Source organism: Malurus melanocephalus, unplaced genomic scaffold (assembly GCF_030028575.1).
Source record: "Malurus melanocephalus ecotype Western Australia unplaced genomic scaffold, MMel_1.1 scaffold_17, whole genome shotgun sequence".
Taxonomy (NCBI): domain Eukaryota; kingdom Metazoa; phylum Chordata; class Aves; order Passeriformes; family Maluridae; genus Malurus; species Malurus melanocephalus.
The window spans coordinates 1,878,670-1,893,653 of record NW_026623249.1 but is presented as its reverse complement, the minus strand read 5'-3'; the positions used below and the strand labels follow the sequence as shown (position 1 = coordinate 1,893,653).

Genomic DNA, 14,984 nt, shown 5'->3' with positions numbered 1-14,984 from the left:
AAAAAAAAAAAAAAAAAAAGGAAGATAACTGGGAAGGAAAAGGATTTTCATGGCGCAGGCTGCAGAGCTAAGCAAGAAGACTGAAGGTTGCATCTCTGCTCTTACAGTCTCTAACTGTCTAGGTCCAGATAATGAGAGATTGTGTTGAGGATGCTGCTGCTGCTCCCCTGTTCACTGTGGAAGCCATCTCCAAATTAGCCATTACATATGGAAACTGGAGACCAGAATTTTAGAAAAAGGGATTAAGGCGTCTCATTTTGGGGGGGGTTCTCTCTTTATTTGTTTGGTTTTTCTTGTTTCTTTTCTCTCTTTTTTTTTTCTTTTTCCTTTTTCCTTTTTTTATATTTCAACCAGAATGTTTCCGATTTAAAAGGCAAGCCTCTTCCCGTGTGGTCTTTCTAATTTACACTCTTTTCCGTGGGCTTTCTTACCTCCCTTTTTTGATATCTATCTCTATACCCATTATATTATTAGTCGGAATTATTATTCTTTTATTTTATTAAACACACACACCCCAAGAATCAGAAGGCGGTTGGGTATTTGTATAATGAAGAATTATGGGGCTCTTTGACAGAGGTGTTCAGATGCTTTTAACCACCGTTGGTGCTTTCGCTGCCTTCAGCCTGATGACCATAGCTGTGGGGACCGACTACTGGCTTTACTCCAGAGGGGTTTGCAAGACTAAAACTGTCAGTGAGAACGAAACCAGCAAAAAGAACGAGGAAGTCATGACCCATTCTGGATTATGGAGAACCTGCTGCCTGGAAGGTATTTGATTCTGGACCTCCACACCCCCCCACCCCTTCCTCTGCCACCACCCCACGTTTCTGCCTCCTCCCCACAATAAATCCCTCCACATTCCACCATTTTCTCACTTCATTCTTTTCACTGTGGATTGAGAGTGGTGGGCTCAGTTACTCAGTTACAGTGGTGGGCACAGAGGCAAGAAGACAGGCAAAACATTCACTGTTCTGTTCCCATCTCCCTTCTTCTTTCCCACCCTCCCCCCTCCCACCTTCCCCAAAATTCACTTCCTCCCTCCAACTGGAATAATGTGTATGTTACAAAACCACCGAGAGATCCTTTCAAAAAGCCATTGTGCAGTCTGMCTGTCTTTAGCTTGTTTGTATTGCCTGGGTAAGCAATGCCAAAATACGGTGTTATTGCTGTGCTCCGGCTGCAACCAGAGAGCGAAATAATTGCTCTCTTTGCAAATGGCTTATTTGCAAAGACAAGACTGTGAGTGAGGGGCACTGTGGGGAGGAGGTGATTGGAAAGCACTTTGGATGCGATTGTTACACTTTCAAAAGAAAAAAAGAGAAAGGGAAGCAATCCTGTTATATCCAGAATGTCTCATACAGAATGATACTAGTCATCTCAAACAGAGTTCAGAGCATTTTGTAATGTCTGCGAGCAACCACATCTCACCGGGCTGGGTGCATAGCGATCTAGTTGGCCGCTGATTGGTTTGGTTTGAGGCTGGTATTTTTCCCCAGTTTGTTTGCTGTTGGGAGGGGGATTTAAAAAAAAAAAAAAAAAAAAAAAAAAAAAAAAAAGCAGCTTTATGGTAAAGGCTTAAAATAAACAGGTTTCTGAATGGAGAAATCAGCCTAAGTCTGATGTGGTGAAACTGAACAGCAACTCAGTGACATGTCTGATGACAGAAGAGACACCACTGCAGCCAACTTCTGTAATCAGACGTTCTTAAGGGAGGCGGAAGGAAAAGAGGGGCCAGTGATTCGCTTTTTAATATGTGTTGCTCAGTACTGCTATTGGTGTACGTGTGGGCTGGGGAGGTGGTCTTCAGCCTGTTCTGGAGGGAGAGGGGCAACCGATGTAACTGCGTAATTTATGTTACACACGTAGTGAGAAGGACAGAGTGAGAGCACAGGAGCGCACATTACAGCCCATTGTGAAAGCCCTGTTTGTGAATCAGCTCCCAGCTGGACGGTGGGCTGCCGGGGGTTCATGAATATCCAGGGATAAGATCGGTGTTTGCTGGTGTCCACCGGAGCTGGGTGTGCCTGGAGCTTCCTGTCGGGAGAGAATGGCAAGTGGGTACCGCAGAACTGGTTTTCCTAGCCCAGCTCTGGGAGATGGAAGGCAGGGGGAAGGGGGAAATAAACTATCATGTTTTGATGTCTCTCACCAAAGCAAGCTAAAGCTGCAGTTTGGAAATGGTTGTGTCCAGGAAGAAGCATGAATTTCCCCCCAGTTCTTGGTGCAAACGGTTGAGTGATAGCTGGACATGTTTTGAATAGCTAAGTGACTTCATTGAGCGATGGTCTATTTGACGCATACTGCATTTAGTGCCCTTTGTCAACCCAAACTGCTGCCTTTTAACATATCCTGCAGAGGAGCTCTATGCTGAATACTATATGCTGTATCCACGCCAGAAAATCAATAGCAGTAAATTAATGGGGGATGTTTTAAACACACTTGCTCACACACACGCACAGATTCCCCACATACAGATAAATACATAGAGGTATATATTAATAAAAAATGAAAAGCCTTTCACACAGATATTCATTACAATCAGGGAAGGAGACATCTCCTTAATTAAAAATTAATGAGAGAGAGAGAGAAGGGCAAAAAAAAAAAAGACAGCCCAAATGCAAAGGCATGCGGAGAGGAGAGGCTGCAGGGATGAACTCCCTTCCTGAGCCATGTCCCTAGGCTGGAGGGCGGAGRGAGGCTAGGGTGGAGATAGGAGGTATGAGGATCCCAGCCAGGAGAGGCAGTGAATTCAGATCATGTCTATCTGCCCACAGAGCTGTACCCAGAGGGACGCGGTCTGAGGGGGAGGAGGAAGGGGCGGGTGAGGTTTGTCAGATTGGAGGAGCTCGGGGCTCCTTCTCCTTTACATCTGACAGGACCCCACAGGCACTGTTGAGAAGTGGCTTGCATGGCAAAAGAATGTGCCAGGATGCTTCCGATTAAAAGCTCTGAAGTGCCCCCAGCCCCCACAATGTAGTGCTGCCAGCCCAGGCCCCCTGCCTCCCGTGCTGGTGCTCTCCAGTGGGCTAAAACCATAGCCCTGCATGAAGGGTGGGAAATGCAGCCTGAGCACAGCCTGCATGGACCTGGTGGGGTGCTCTCAGTCTCCCCACACATGTGAGGGTTGGTCTGGCCCAATCTCCCAGCTCTTTAATGCTGGGCAGCAGCAGAAAACAGGGTAGGAGGGTGCAATGCACCACAGGGGAGCTAAATCCAGCTCTGAGTCCCTTGCCTGAGGGCACAGGTTGCACTAGAACTTGATAAAGATTTGGCTGCAAGAGSACCTAAGCAGAAGGCAAAACCATCCCCATGAGATCATGCTGAGCAGGGCCTGGGCATGGGCTTGCCTCCTGGGCAGCCCAGCACAGGTTTGGCACTGGTGCTGCTGGGATGCCTCTGCTTGGCTTCCTGCAGCCCCACAGCCTGCATGGGGTGGTGGCTGACAGTCTCTTGGTCCCAGGACAGCATAGCCAAATATCCCCACCAGCCCTTGGATGGCAGGGCTCTTACTGTCATGTCTGATCACCTTAGGGGGTGATCTTTATCTTCTTTGTTGTCAGAAAGAATAAGAATGGTATCCCTGGTTGATTTGCATTCGCTAGTGAAAGCTGCCTGGTGGTGAACAGGAGAGAGAAGGATGCAGCAAAGGCTCCTTTCCCCTATGATACATAGATGGGGTAGTTTTGTGGATGGAAAGGCTTAGTCCCAGGAGGCTCTAAAAAGGACAAAAACCATGGATCTGTTCACAGCCTGCCCACGGTGTGGCAGAAGCACCTGACAAAGGATGTGGGACAGACACTCTTCTGCCTGGGGTGGATGTCAGGGCAGGTCTATAGGGTGAGGGGAGGTAGTGAAGAGGAGGGCAGGAGGCTTTGTAACAAGAAAATAATCAAAGAAGGAGTTCAAACTGCCATCTGCTACTGGTAGGAAGCCTCTGATGATGGTGCCTTCATTTCTGGAAATGTGGAGGAATGCTGGCATTAGTCAACACCGTAAGCTGTCAGAGAGGGTGGACACCTCATGTTCTAGTTATCGTGCTAAATTGCCTTTTCTCTTCTTGGCCAAGAGATCCAGTAGCAAAAATGAATGTGAGCACTTATCTTAGGCTGTATGCACAGCTCTGTTGTCGTCAGAATTGCAAGCTCCTCTTGGAGAATTTGGTCCCCAGGCTTTCAATTTTTGGATTCCCCTCTCTTCAGTCATTCTATTCCCTACAATGGACTTTCAGTCAGCATTTTCAAAAAAGATTACTTCAAAGAAGAGTGTTATTTGGAAGTTCCTCCTCTAATGGGGTTTCTTTTCCCCTTTTCTTGTGCCCTGCAGGGCACCCCTATTCCATGCTGAGACTCAAGCAGACAGGTGGTGTCAATTCACATTACTGCAGATCATGCTTCTGATAGTTTTCCTAATCTTCCCTAAGATGATTCTCTCAGACTTTGGGATTGCCCAAATATGTCTCTGGGCTATTCAAAAGTCTCTGGCCTCCAAGAGAAATGTTTTTTTCTCAACCCTTTAACTATATAGGCACGAAACGCACACAAACACCAAGCAATTGAGATCTGCAAGCTCATGCCCTACATGGATGCTGCACCTCTTACAACTTTGAAACAGCTGCAGATCTTCCAGTTTAATTCCTTCTTGGCACCAAATGTTTTAAAACCACTTTTTATTATGAGTGATGCCTTGTCTAATTCCTTCATTAGCTCCTGTAGATCTCCTACAGGAATCTCAAAAAGTGAGGGACGATGACTTATCAGGGTCTTATGAAGGAAGAAAATGAAATGCATTTTATAATCTGTAGGTTATTGGTTTTGTCATGTTATTATTATTAGGAAACTGATAGATCTGGGAGGCTTTTATACTGAGAAGGCGGGAGAGAAGAGTCCAGGGCAGGCAGGCATGAGTGATGTGCATGGGGTTAGACATCCTTGTAGTTCTGACTGGTGTGAAGGCAGGTAATTGAATGGATGTTGGTGGAGAAAATAATTTCTGCCTAGAGACCCTTCCCAAGGAGAATTAATGAGCTGATCTGTTCCCTTTCCAGCTTGTTATATCTGAACAGTGCATGAGAGCTAAGTGCAGATTCAGTGTTTGCAAAAATGAAGAGCTGACAGCAAAGTGAGGCAGGGCACAGGCAGTGGACAAGCTTCTGCCAGASGATTCTGGTGCTGCGTTGCTTCCACTCACTGCCTTCTCCCACTGCGGTTTGTTTCTGGTGCACCTCTTTTCTTCCACATCCATCTTATGAGTAGGGTTTTTTCCCTATTTTCCCTTTCACTTTTCACAATTTTCTTTCTTTCAGCCCTTGTTTCTGTCAGCGTCCCTAGTCTTGCTCTGCAGAATTGTCTGCCGTCCTACTTCCAAGGATCCACAAATCTACCAGGGTCCATTCCTCTCATCCTTGCTAACCTAATCCAGGGCCTTTTCTGAAAATTCAGTGGTCACGGCAGTAGATTAAGTCAGGGTCTCCATGTCTTCACAGTTCAGGACCAGGAGCATCCTGGTCCAGCAATGAGATGCAGCAGGAGGAAATGACCCGGCACAGAGCTGATTGCTGCTGGCATTGCATCTGCAGGGGAAAAGCGGGATTTGGAGCTGGTCAGGCCTTGGGTGAAGAGGAAGACAAGGATTTTAAAAAGTGGGGTGGCAGATGGTGAGGAAGAATTACTCAGGATCCCAGACTTGGGTGGGTTTGGTTCTCCTCTCCGCTTAAATTCACACCTGACTGAAGTCACTGAGAAGGCAGGGATTTGAGGGGCTGAGACCTGCAAGCTCAGCTCCGTTGTAAGATTCGATAAGGAAATGCTGTTCCTCGCTGGTGAGTTGCTAGAACTGACTTTTAAATTGCTTTTAAATTATGAATCTTCCTGCTGACAGAGAAAGAGGAATGGGTTAATACTGTCCTGAAATGCACCAGAAATTGCCTTGCTGAAAAGAGTGAGAGTGAAATGCGGTGGGAGGGACATGGAGATGCAGTGTGGCAGCAATAATGTATAAAGAAATTACACAGAGATAGAACAAATGTCTCTTTGCCAGGGAGACCAGGAGCTATTCCTATCTAATGTTTCCCTTTTAACCCATCCGTTTCCCCATGCAGCCCTCTAAGCCCCTGTCTCACTTGTTTGCGGTTTGGTATGATCCAAGCAAGACTTTGGGGGAGGAAAACTGCTGAGGTTTGACAGCAGAATCTCCATATTTATTTAATTTAAAAGCAGTAGCAAGGAGGTTGCCGGGGGGAACAGGGAACATTTCAGGCTCTCAGATGGCTCTGCCCCCTGTCCCTGTTTTAAGAGCAGATTCCCAGTCAAGCAAACCCAGTTTATCCCAGGGGGAGCCCTCACTGCTCCATTCTGTGCTGCTTCTCCCTTCCATATTGCACTCGTTGTCAGGGGATGTGCTGCTGCCTTCCTTTCATGGGCACAAAACCTTTCCCCTTGCAGGGGCTCCCAAGGAGGGAAGGGGGCTGCTGCTSGGGTATTGGGTTACAGCGGGGCTCCMGCTCCGTGTCCTCCCCCGCAGCCCCCAGCCCAAGGCAGCAGCCACCCAGCAGGGAAAACACAGAGTGCTGAACTGGTTAGGCATAGGTGGAATGGAATGTAAATACAGTACACCTAAAAGTTATTTTTCCCCTGCCTGTATGACCCCAGCTTTTTCCTCACCCTCCATCTTTGACTCATTCTATCCATCTCCATTTTAATTTGTTCTCATTTCCCTCCCGTTTTTCCTCTTTATTTTTCCCTTTCATCTTTGTGTCTGTTCTGTGCTTTCTCTCAAAAGCACCTTCTCCTTCATTATTTCTCCCTGTTTGTCTCCAAGTTTTCTGAGGCCAATCCTCCTTGCTCTTTCAGCTATTATCTTGTCCTTGCTCRTCTCTGTCCCCTTTGCTCCTGCCATCACATCTCTCTATCCTCTTTCCTATTCTCCCTGCCATCATTTCCCCCAGCTTTATCCCATCTTACATACAGTCATTCCCCCCAGCTAAAGGACCCCATTATTTTGGAGGTACACTGCCTGTATTCTCTAAAGAAACCATTTTCCTGCCTCTTTCCAGCTGTCCCCCTCCTCCTGTCTGTGGCCATTGCCCCCTCCTCAAAGCAGTGTATGACACCAGTTGCCGTCGCTGTCTCCTGTTACCCCCAGGGCTGCAAAGCCACCTCCGACAGGGGTGAGACCCGAGCCCTCTGCTCCCCTCATTGCTCACTGCCTCTGGTCAAGCCAACCTCCCTCCACTTTGCTGCCTCCACCTCCCATGGCCGGAGGGCTCACTGGCAGYTCAGCTGATGAGTTGGCTCATCTGCGTGCAGCCAGCAACTGGGCTGGAAGGAGCTCATGGCAGCCCTAAATGCCCTCCCTGGCAACCCTCAGACATGGATCAGGCCGGGATCCAAATGGAAAATAAGGGTCTCTCAAGCACAACCCTGGGGCAGTTGTTGTGCGCTACCGTGAAGTAKCTCTGGTTGTCAGGGAGGAGAGTCTCAGCGCGCAGTCATCCTTTTTGAACTGTTTGCAGAGGAATCATTTYCTCTGAGATTCTCAGGTGAATGGGGCTGGGGGCTCCAAGCCCCACGGTTGCCCAAATGAACCTCAGTGAGGAGGGGCAGAGGGTATCACTGGCTGGTGAGAAAGGGGGGATTGTGTACTACGCAGGGCTCTACATGAACCGTGGTGACTCACTGGGTGCCAGAAACAGGGACACTGCTGTTAATGGTCCATTGCTGCACATGGCTGCAGCCAGAAAGCCCACCGCCAGCAAGTCCCCAGGCATAAGGAGTAAAACAAAGGGGGTAGCAGAGATTGCAGAAGCAAGGGGCATCCAAGGGTGGGTTGTTGCAGAGTCAGAATAGGGTTCATGAAAGATGGACAGGGATAAGGAAGAGTAGGAAAGACTGTGTGTATGAAGGCTAGGCATGTTCGCCTGGAAAAGGAGGTGAATGAGAGGGAAAGTGATTGGATTGTGTTGAATAATGAATGGGCTAGAGAAGGTGGATCAGTAGCTCTTGATTTCCCCATTTTGTAACACACAGACAGGAGGACCTGACATGAGTCACTGGAGACCCAGTTAAAGCTTTCTCATTTGATGCATATCAGGGCTGTGGAGCTTATTGCCACTGGAGCTCTCATGGCCAAGATTTTAACAACATTTAGCAAGCAAGTGGGCATTTACGACAGAGTTCACGAAAATTAAGCATCCTCCTAATGGATATGAACAGCATTTGGGGTGTTTTGTAATTCAGCAATTAAGCCAGTCGCCATAAAAACTAGGATAACATTTCACAAGGGCAGTCTATGCCCTATCTGACTGCCATGTGGTTCTTGCCTCTTCCCTGAAACATTTGTCAGGGACTAAATAGAGCTCAGATTTACTTAGTCTGGCATTTCTTTTGTTTCTAGACGCTATGCTATGCAGTTGTAATGTAAGATGCAAACTAGGCCTGCATTTCTGCTGGTGTCMGTGACTGTCCTAATTTGACAAATTAACAGTGAGTTTAAGTATTTCTATMATATTTTGCTAGGCAGGATCTGGGATAGAGAGCAATTAAGAGCATATGGAATTAAGTGGAGTCCTTTTTCTTCACACCCCAGGGTATAAAGTAAGTAGCTAGCAATGAAGGTGCTATATATGTGCAAAGAATTATTATTGTTGAAGTCCCTTCCTCCCAGAAAGCAATAGGCTTTGGGTCTCTTTGATGCTATCAAGACTAAATTAGAACTGAGGTTGTCTCTTTTCTCTTGTATCTGTGGAAATGATTACTGAACTGGCATCTGGTGACGTACAACACTGTAGTGTTTCTATGCACAGGAGATGGAGGCCCAATTCTCCCCTCGTTTGCGCTGATGTAACCTCTGTGACTGGGATGGAGCCACACTGCTGCTTACGCTGCCTGTGTAGGCATGGGGAGAGCAAGGCTGAGGARGCGCTGTGCGTGCTTTAAACAGCCATGCCCCCAAGGTCACTGCGTGTCCCCGCTCTGCCAGTGACGTACCCAGCAAACCAGGGGCTAAATTCACTTCTAGTGTGAGTGGGTGCGACAGCCCCAAAGTTAATGAGATTCTGCCTTTATTTATGCCAGCTGTTCACCAAGTCCAGCAGTTCCTTTTTTAACTACTCCCATTTTCTTCATCTTTCACCCTCATAAGAAAAAATCAGCTTAGCTGCCCTTCCTGTGGGGCAAAAATTTTCACACAGATTCCTCACCATGGATGGGTGAGTGTGTAAAATGGCAGAGGTGACTATGATCATGCTGGCATTCACTTTTCCCTTTCTCTTCTTTCTGCATTTCTATCTTTATTTGAATCTTTTTTATTGACAGCTTTCTGTCTCCCAACCCCATTTATTCTCCTTGTGTTACAGAAAATCTCTCCCATAAAATTCCAAACTACATAATCAGAGTTTTCATACCAAGCCCTGCAGGATAGGTGAAATCCATTTCTATTGCTGTGGCACAGGTCGCTAAAGTATTTATACTAGCTTCCTATCAAATCTATAACTCCCCAGAGAAGCATATGGACTTTATCCTGCACTTCCTATTCCCCCAGAGTATATACTCCTATCTGCTAGCTGTGAAAAAATAGAAAATGAGGATGGTATACTAAAACATGAGAATGCAATGTCATCCTATTCATGGGTAGGGATTTTTCTGATGTGTGTTTTTGCTAGAAGCAAACAACTATAAATTTCTGATTTAGCTTGTTGTATAAACAATACATTCTGTCAAATAAAGAATAACACTATCCACCTCAGTTCCTTGGATTTTCTATCCCTTTCTGATTTTTGTCTTCCTATTTCTCAGTTTTCACTCTCCTTCTGAACATGATTTTTTTTTTAGTGCCTGTTTTATTTTTCTCCTCCCACTCCTTCATAACAACATTTCATTCTTAAATTTGCTATCACTCAGAGAACTTCTCTCTTTCTTCAGGTCTTGTTTATATCACCAGTGTAGCTGCATTGAGATGGATCATGCTTGAACACTGAATATTTCCCGTGTTTATGATAGTGTTCATGGAGTATCACAGATCACTGTGAACCAAGCAACTTTTCATCCAACCCTATTTGCTGACTTCTGCAGCCTTACTGTGACCTGTCCATTGTAAACAATAAATTTCTGAGAACCTGTTCCTGGAGCTTTATCTCCTCATGAGGATGTTGCATAATATTTTTCTTTCTCCGTTTCAATTTTTTTCACTCTTAGTTTTCATTTTTCTTTATTCCCTTCATCATTCTTCTTCAGAATTTACTGAAGTTTCTTCTTTTCTTCCATTTTTCTCCACATCATTTCTCATGTCTGCATTTTTCTCCCACAGTTCTAACCCCTGCCAACATTTCTGCTCTTCCCTTTACATTTCTAGCCCATAGTCCTCCTGGGTAGGAACTAGTCCCCCTGATGCCATCCTGTTCAGCCTTGTGGGAGAGGTGGTGGAAAAAGATTCACAACTAAGTGTGTTCACATGTGCATGTGTGCATACATGAACACGTGCATCTCCTTTCAGATATGGTTGGAATGAAAGACTGGTGGTTGAGATGAAGTGGTCTGGTTCTGATTTTTGCCTTTCAGACAGCCATGAGGAGTTGTTCCCCAATGTAGATGCTCCCCAGAACTGCCTTCAGAGTACAGGATCCCAAGGGATCAATCATCAAGGATTTCTGCTTCTTCATTTTAGATTCAAGTGTTGCCCTTTTCCTTAGGCTGAGGGTCATGAGTTTTTGAAGGGCAGTGGCAGAATCATGAAAGAAGGCATTTTCCTCTTGCTCATTTTTGAGTGAGGGAGTGAATGAACTGTGCTAAATATTTTTCTGTATATAACTAGAGCTGTCTCAAAGAAGTGGCAGAGGAAACAGATGGCAGAGGCCCTTTATAGGCAGCTGCTGTTGTCTCTTAAGGTGTCACCGTTGGAAGAAAAGTGGTTGTAATTGGGGAATTTCAAGATCAGTAGCGCCTGAAAGGACTCGAGCAGAAAAGAATGTCATCCCACCTGAAGGCAGCGGGGAGGGAGGCAGAAATCAAATATTCAGAGACTAAGAAATCAAGTTCAGGGAAGAGGTTGGAGCCCCTCTGAATTTTTACTGATTTTCATGACCACAGGATGTATGGTTAATCTGTATTTGGGAGTTCATAATGGGCCATGGCAGTAGGAACATCATAAGCAGGGTGAAGAGCTGGTTTAGTGTATTTTGGGGACAGCAAGAGGGGCTGGTGTCCAGAGGAAACAATTGAGTGAGAAACTGAGATCTCCAATGCACTGTGGAAATGCAGTTGGGTGTGAGGGAGGAAAGGTCCAGGGATAGCTATCTCCAGGGTCCTTTCTCCTCCAATTGCTTCAGAGCAACACTGCAGTGCATGATTTTTTTAGGGGGGGGATGCTACAGTTTGGTGTAGAAGCTTGTGTCCCAGATATTCCTCATAATGCCTACCTGGAGTCCTATGATCTCAGTGTATGTAGCACAAAGAGAAATTGTAACTTGACCTGTGAAATAACASAAGATTTTTTCCCTCAAGAAATAACCAGGCTTAACGTTCCTTCATATCTCTGGGTTTGGAGGGACTGCACAATGGGCAAGACCTCTAAGTCTCCCAGACATGGAATTGTTTAAATCTCTTCTGCTCCCCTTGAGTCTCCGAAAGTAAGAGTCATGTATTTCTATCAAGGAAAAGAAAATTCACAAAAGAGTTCAATAGGAGAATTTTGGAAGAAACCTGGGAAGATGACTGGAGGGTCTTTCATGAAGTGCAAGGGTTTGGGGCAGCAGAGCAGCTGTGAGCAAGCTTGGTGTTGGACATAATTGGAGCTGAACTTTGCACAGTGTCCTCTAGATGAGGATTACTTTGGAACTGCTCTCAACAGTCTCAAAGGGAGCAACTGCCAAGAGCAGAGCAGAGCAGTGTAGCTGCTTTGCTGTTGGGAAGGGGAGCAAAAGAGAAAATAATACATCTACCTGCCAAGTGAAGTGCAATGCAAACAGCAGCACAGCACAGGAAAATGCATGGGGTTGAGAATTTTCCTAAATTTTAGGTGACCGCCTAATCATTGCACCACTCTTTTTCAATCATCGTTCCCTTCTTCCCCTCTTCATCCATCACTTTGTCCATCTGTTCACAGGAGAGCATAACTCAAAAAAAGGCCAAGAGTGGCTTTCCAGGAATTAATTCTGGGGGCTGTCTAAGATCACAGGAGAAAGGTGTTTTTCTGTGTGCTGCATCATTACAGCTTGGCCCACATTTACAGGAACAGTGAGGGGGAAAGTATTCAGAGCAAAGCAGGACTGTGAGAAAGCATTGTGAGGATACAAAGGCATCAGAACCAGGGAGGACTTTTATTCTTCTGCAGAAACTGAAGGGATGGGTTGTTTCTGGGAATAAACTGACTCAGCTGCGGAGGAAAGCATCTCTCATGCTGGAAATGGAGGGATATTTGGGGCTGGAAGGGTCTGTGACAGATGGAAAACACAGCTGGCCAGAAGGAAGTATTAGGCAAGAGGGGACCTAGGACTTGGCCACAGCATGACAAGGGAAGGTGGTAATAGGAAAGCAGTGAGTGCTGGAAGGAGATAATTGAGCTACATGGCCTGAAAGAGGAAGATGAGTCAGAAGAAACCCTGGGACTCAGAGGAAGGAGAGGCTTGAATTGCTGAGAGAAGCAGGAGTAGCAGCTGGGGCTGGTGGATGGAGACAAGGAGCTCCTCATCCATCTTCTCTGCGTTGTGGAATGGGATGGGTTTTCACCTGCTGATGCCAACATCTGCCACCACTAACAGCATTCTCTCTCACTCTTTCCTGCTCCAGACCCTGGGTGAAGGAGGGGTTCAGACATGGATAGACAGGGCAGGTTCAGTCACTTAGACCAACCAACCATGGACCTACTGCAATTTGGAAAGTGTGACCAGTGCTTGTGGCTCTGTGCGGTAAAGTCTGAAAAGGAAAGGTCAGAAAAAAAGGGAGCATGAAATTTTAGACTTGACTTGGTGATGCCAAGAGAGGCAGGCATGACCACCTCATACACTGAGGTTCTCTGCTGGTCTCATAGCTGGAAGTACATGGATTTGCCCTTCTTCTGGAGTCTTTGGGTACAGTTTTCATGGCAGAGAACACATGGCTTGGCTAAATCACCTTTGGTAAAGCAGGGGAACCAATACTTAATGCTCCTCTTTGGCTGCTGTTCTTTGGCAGAGGTTTCCTGAGAATTTTACCTTTTCTTGCCATTGTGCCATTGCAGCTGCACCCAAAATGCTTCATGTAGGGTGGAAACACCTTTATGTTAGACACTGTGCATACACAAAAGCTGTTGTCCCTACATCAAAGAAGTGACAATCTAAGATGACAAATGACATGTGAAAGGCAGCAAAGCAGAAGACAGCAAATGTGTAGAACTTCTTTCTGTTTTGTTGCTTTTGACATCACTAAGAGGGTATTACACCTAGACTTCATCTCCTCCTCCAGGCAGAGCAGAATGCAGAAGAGGTCACGCCTGCCCAGTCAGCGCCAGGAGGAGATTCCCAAATAACTCTAAGCAAGCTAGCTCAGGTATTTCAAGTTCTAATGACTACTCAAGCATGGTGCCCTGCACAGGCAAATTAGCCTTGTGTCTGAGAGCTGTCAGGATGCAGTGCTTACTCAGGTGTGCAGATTCCAAAACCTATGCAAGGTCACATACCATCATGCCATGGAGACGTAGTAAGAGCCTCTCTCAGTTCTTAGTCCAAGTCTAATTCCTGTATGCCCAAACAGGCATGCCTATGTGACTGGAGGGGTTTTTCCCCATGCTCGGTAACCACAGGTGGTGTGAAAGAAATGAATGATCACATCTCATTCTGTTCCTGTGGGAGGGGTACTGCATTATTTGGGGGTCTGGAATGGAGCTTGGCCAAGAGGTGTGCAAGTGCTTGAGAAATCATGAGCCAGAAGATGTCATCACAGCTGGATTTCTCCTTTGCAGTTTTAGCAGGCAGGGCTGAAGGACACAGAGACTAATCTCCATGTGACCTGCAGATCCTGTCCTTTCCCATGAGGGCTGAAGCTTGCTGAAGAGGCAATGCTGGATGGAATGCTTTTGCCCATGTGGTATCTGCCCTGGGGATACACGGCCACTTCTGTCTCTAGGGTTGTCACTTACCAGTGAAAATTCATGACAAAACTGCAGGATTTACCAGCAAAGAAATCGTTTGTTCTCAAAATAAATAAAATCTGATCTGGAGGTGGTAATTTACTCAGACACCCAAGAGATCATTTATTTTGAGTATCTTGTTTAATTCTCACTGAGACAGCTAGTTTTGTCAATGTAGATCTTAGTTTTCTTGGGAAAAAAAAACCCAAAAAAAAAAAAAAACCCAAAAAACACGACTATATTACAGGGCTTCTTCCCATAACAAAAATAAAGGAAAAGACTTAAGGAGAGGAAAGCTCCATGCTCATCACTTCACTGAGCTGCACCATAGCAAGGACAGTGTTAGAACCCACATCCAAATAAATTTCTAAGATCTATATGATAGATATAATTTCTAATATCTATATATTTCTCTTCCTTGGGATCCACATGAAGAATTAGATCTCTGCAACAGATACAGTCAGTAGCTTTTCCCAAATAATGAACTAATCAGAAAGACTAAAAATAGACTGCACTGGAACATCAGTTCAGCCATTTGGAATGTAGAGCAAATGGCACTGAATGTGTTTAATGAAGTGAAAGAGCTTTGTTTTTAATCACTGAGCTATTGATAAATTGTTGATAGGTGATCAAATGTGGACTATGCTTTCAAATGTTGTGACTTTTTGAACCTGCCAAGACCCTCTTAAGCTGCCCTTGTTCCTTTCACTGCTAATGTAGTAGGACTTCCTACCCTTTTCAGGACCTAAAATAACTGTAATGTCATCTTTTTTTTTTTTTCTGGGTAACAAACATTTAGCCTCTGCGCCAGTGATCGATTTTCAAGACTAAACATTCATAGTTGTACAAAATCAGACCCTGGGAACTGGGTCGGATATGTGAGAGAA

At 45.7% G+C, this 14,984-nt stretch overlaps 1 protein-coding gene across 2 annotated transcripts in view; it reads left to right on the top strand.

The window, feature by feature from the left end:
* Nucleotides 1-15: 15 nt before the first annotated feature.
* Nucleotides 16-14,984, top strand: part of CACNG2 (calcium voltage-gated channel auxiliary subunit gamma 2) — a 51,543-nt gene continuing 36,574 nt past the window's right edge. The window contains exons 1-2 of one of the 2 annotated variants that reach the window (XM_057387513.1): nucleotides 16-86; nucleotides 623-768. In XM_057387513.1, the coding sequence (XP_057243496.1) occupies nucleotides 627-768 (142 nt within the window). In that variant the 5' untranslated portion in view covers nucleotides 16-86; nucleotides 623-626. Of the gene's footprint in view, nucleotides 769-14,984 lie in introns of both variants that reach the window. The other variant, XM_057387504.1, reaches the window with a different exon arrangement.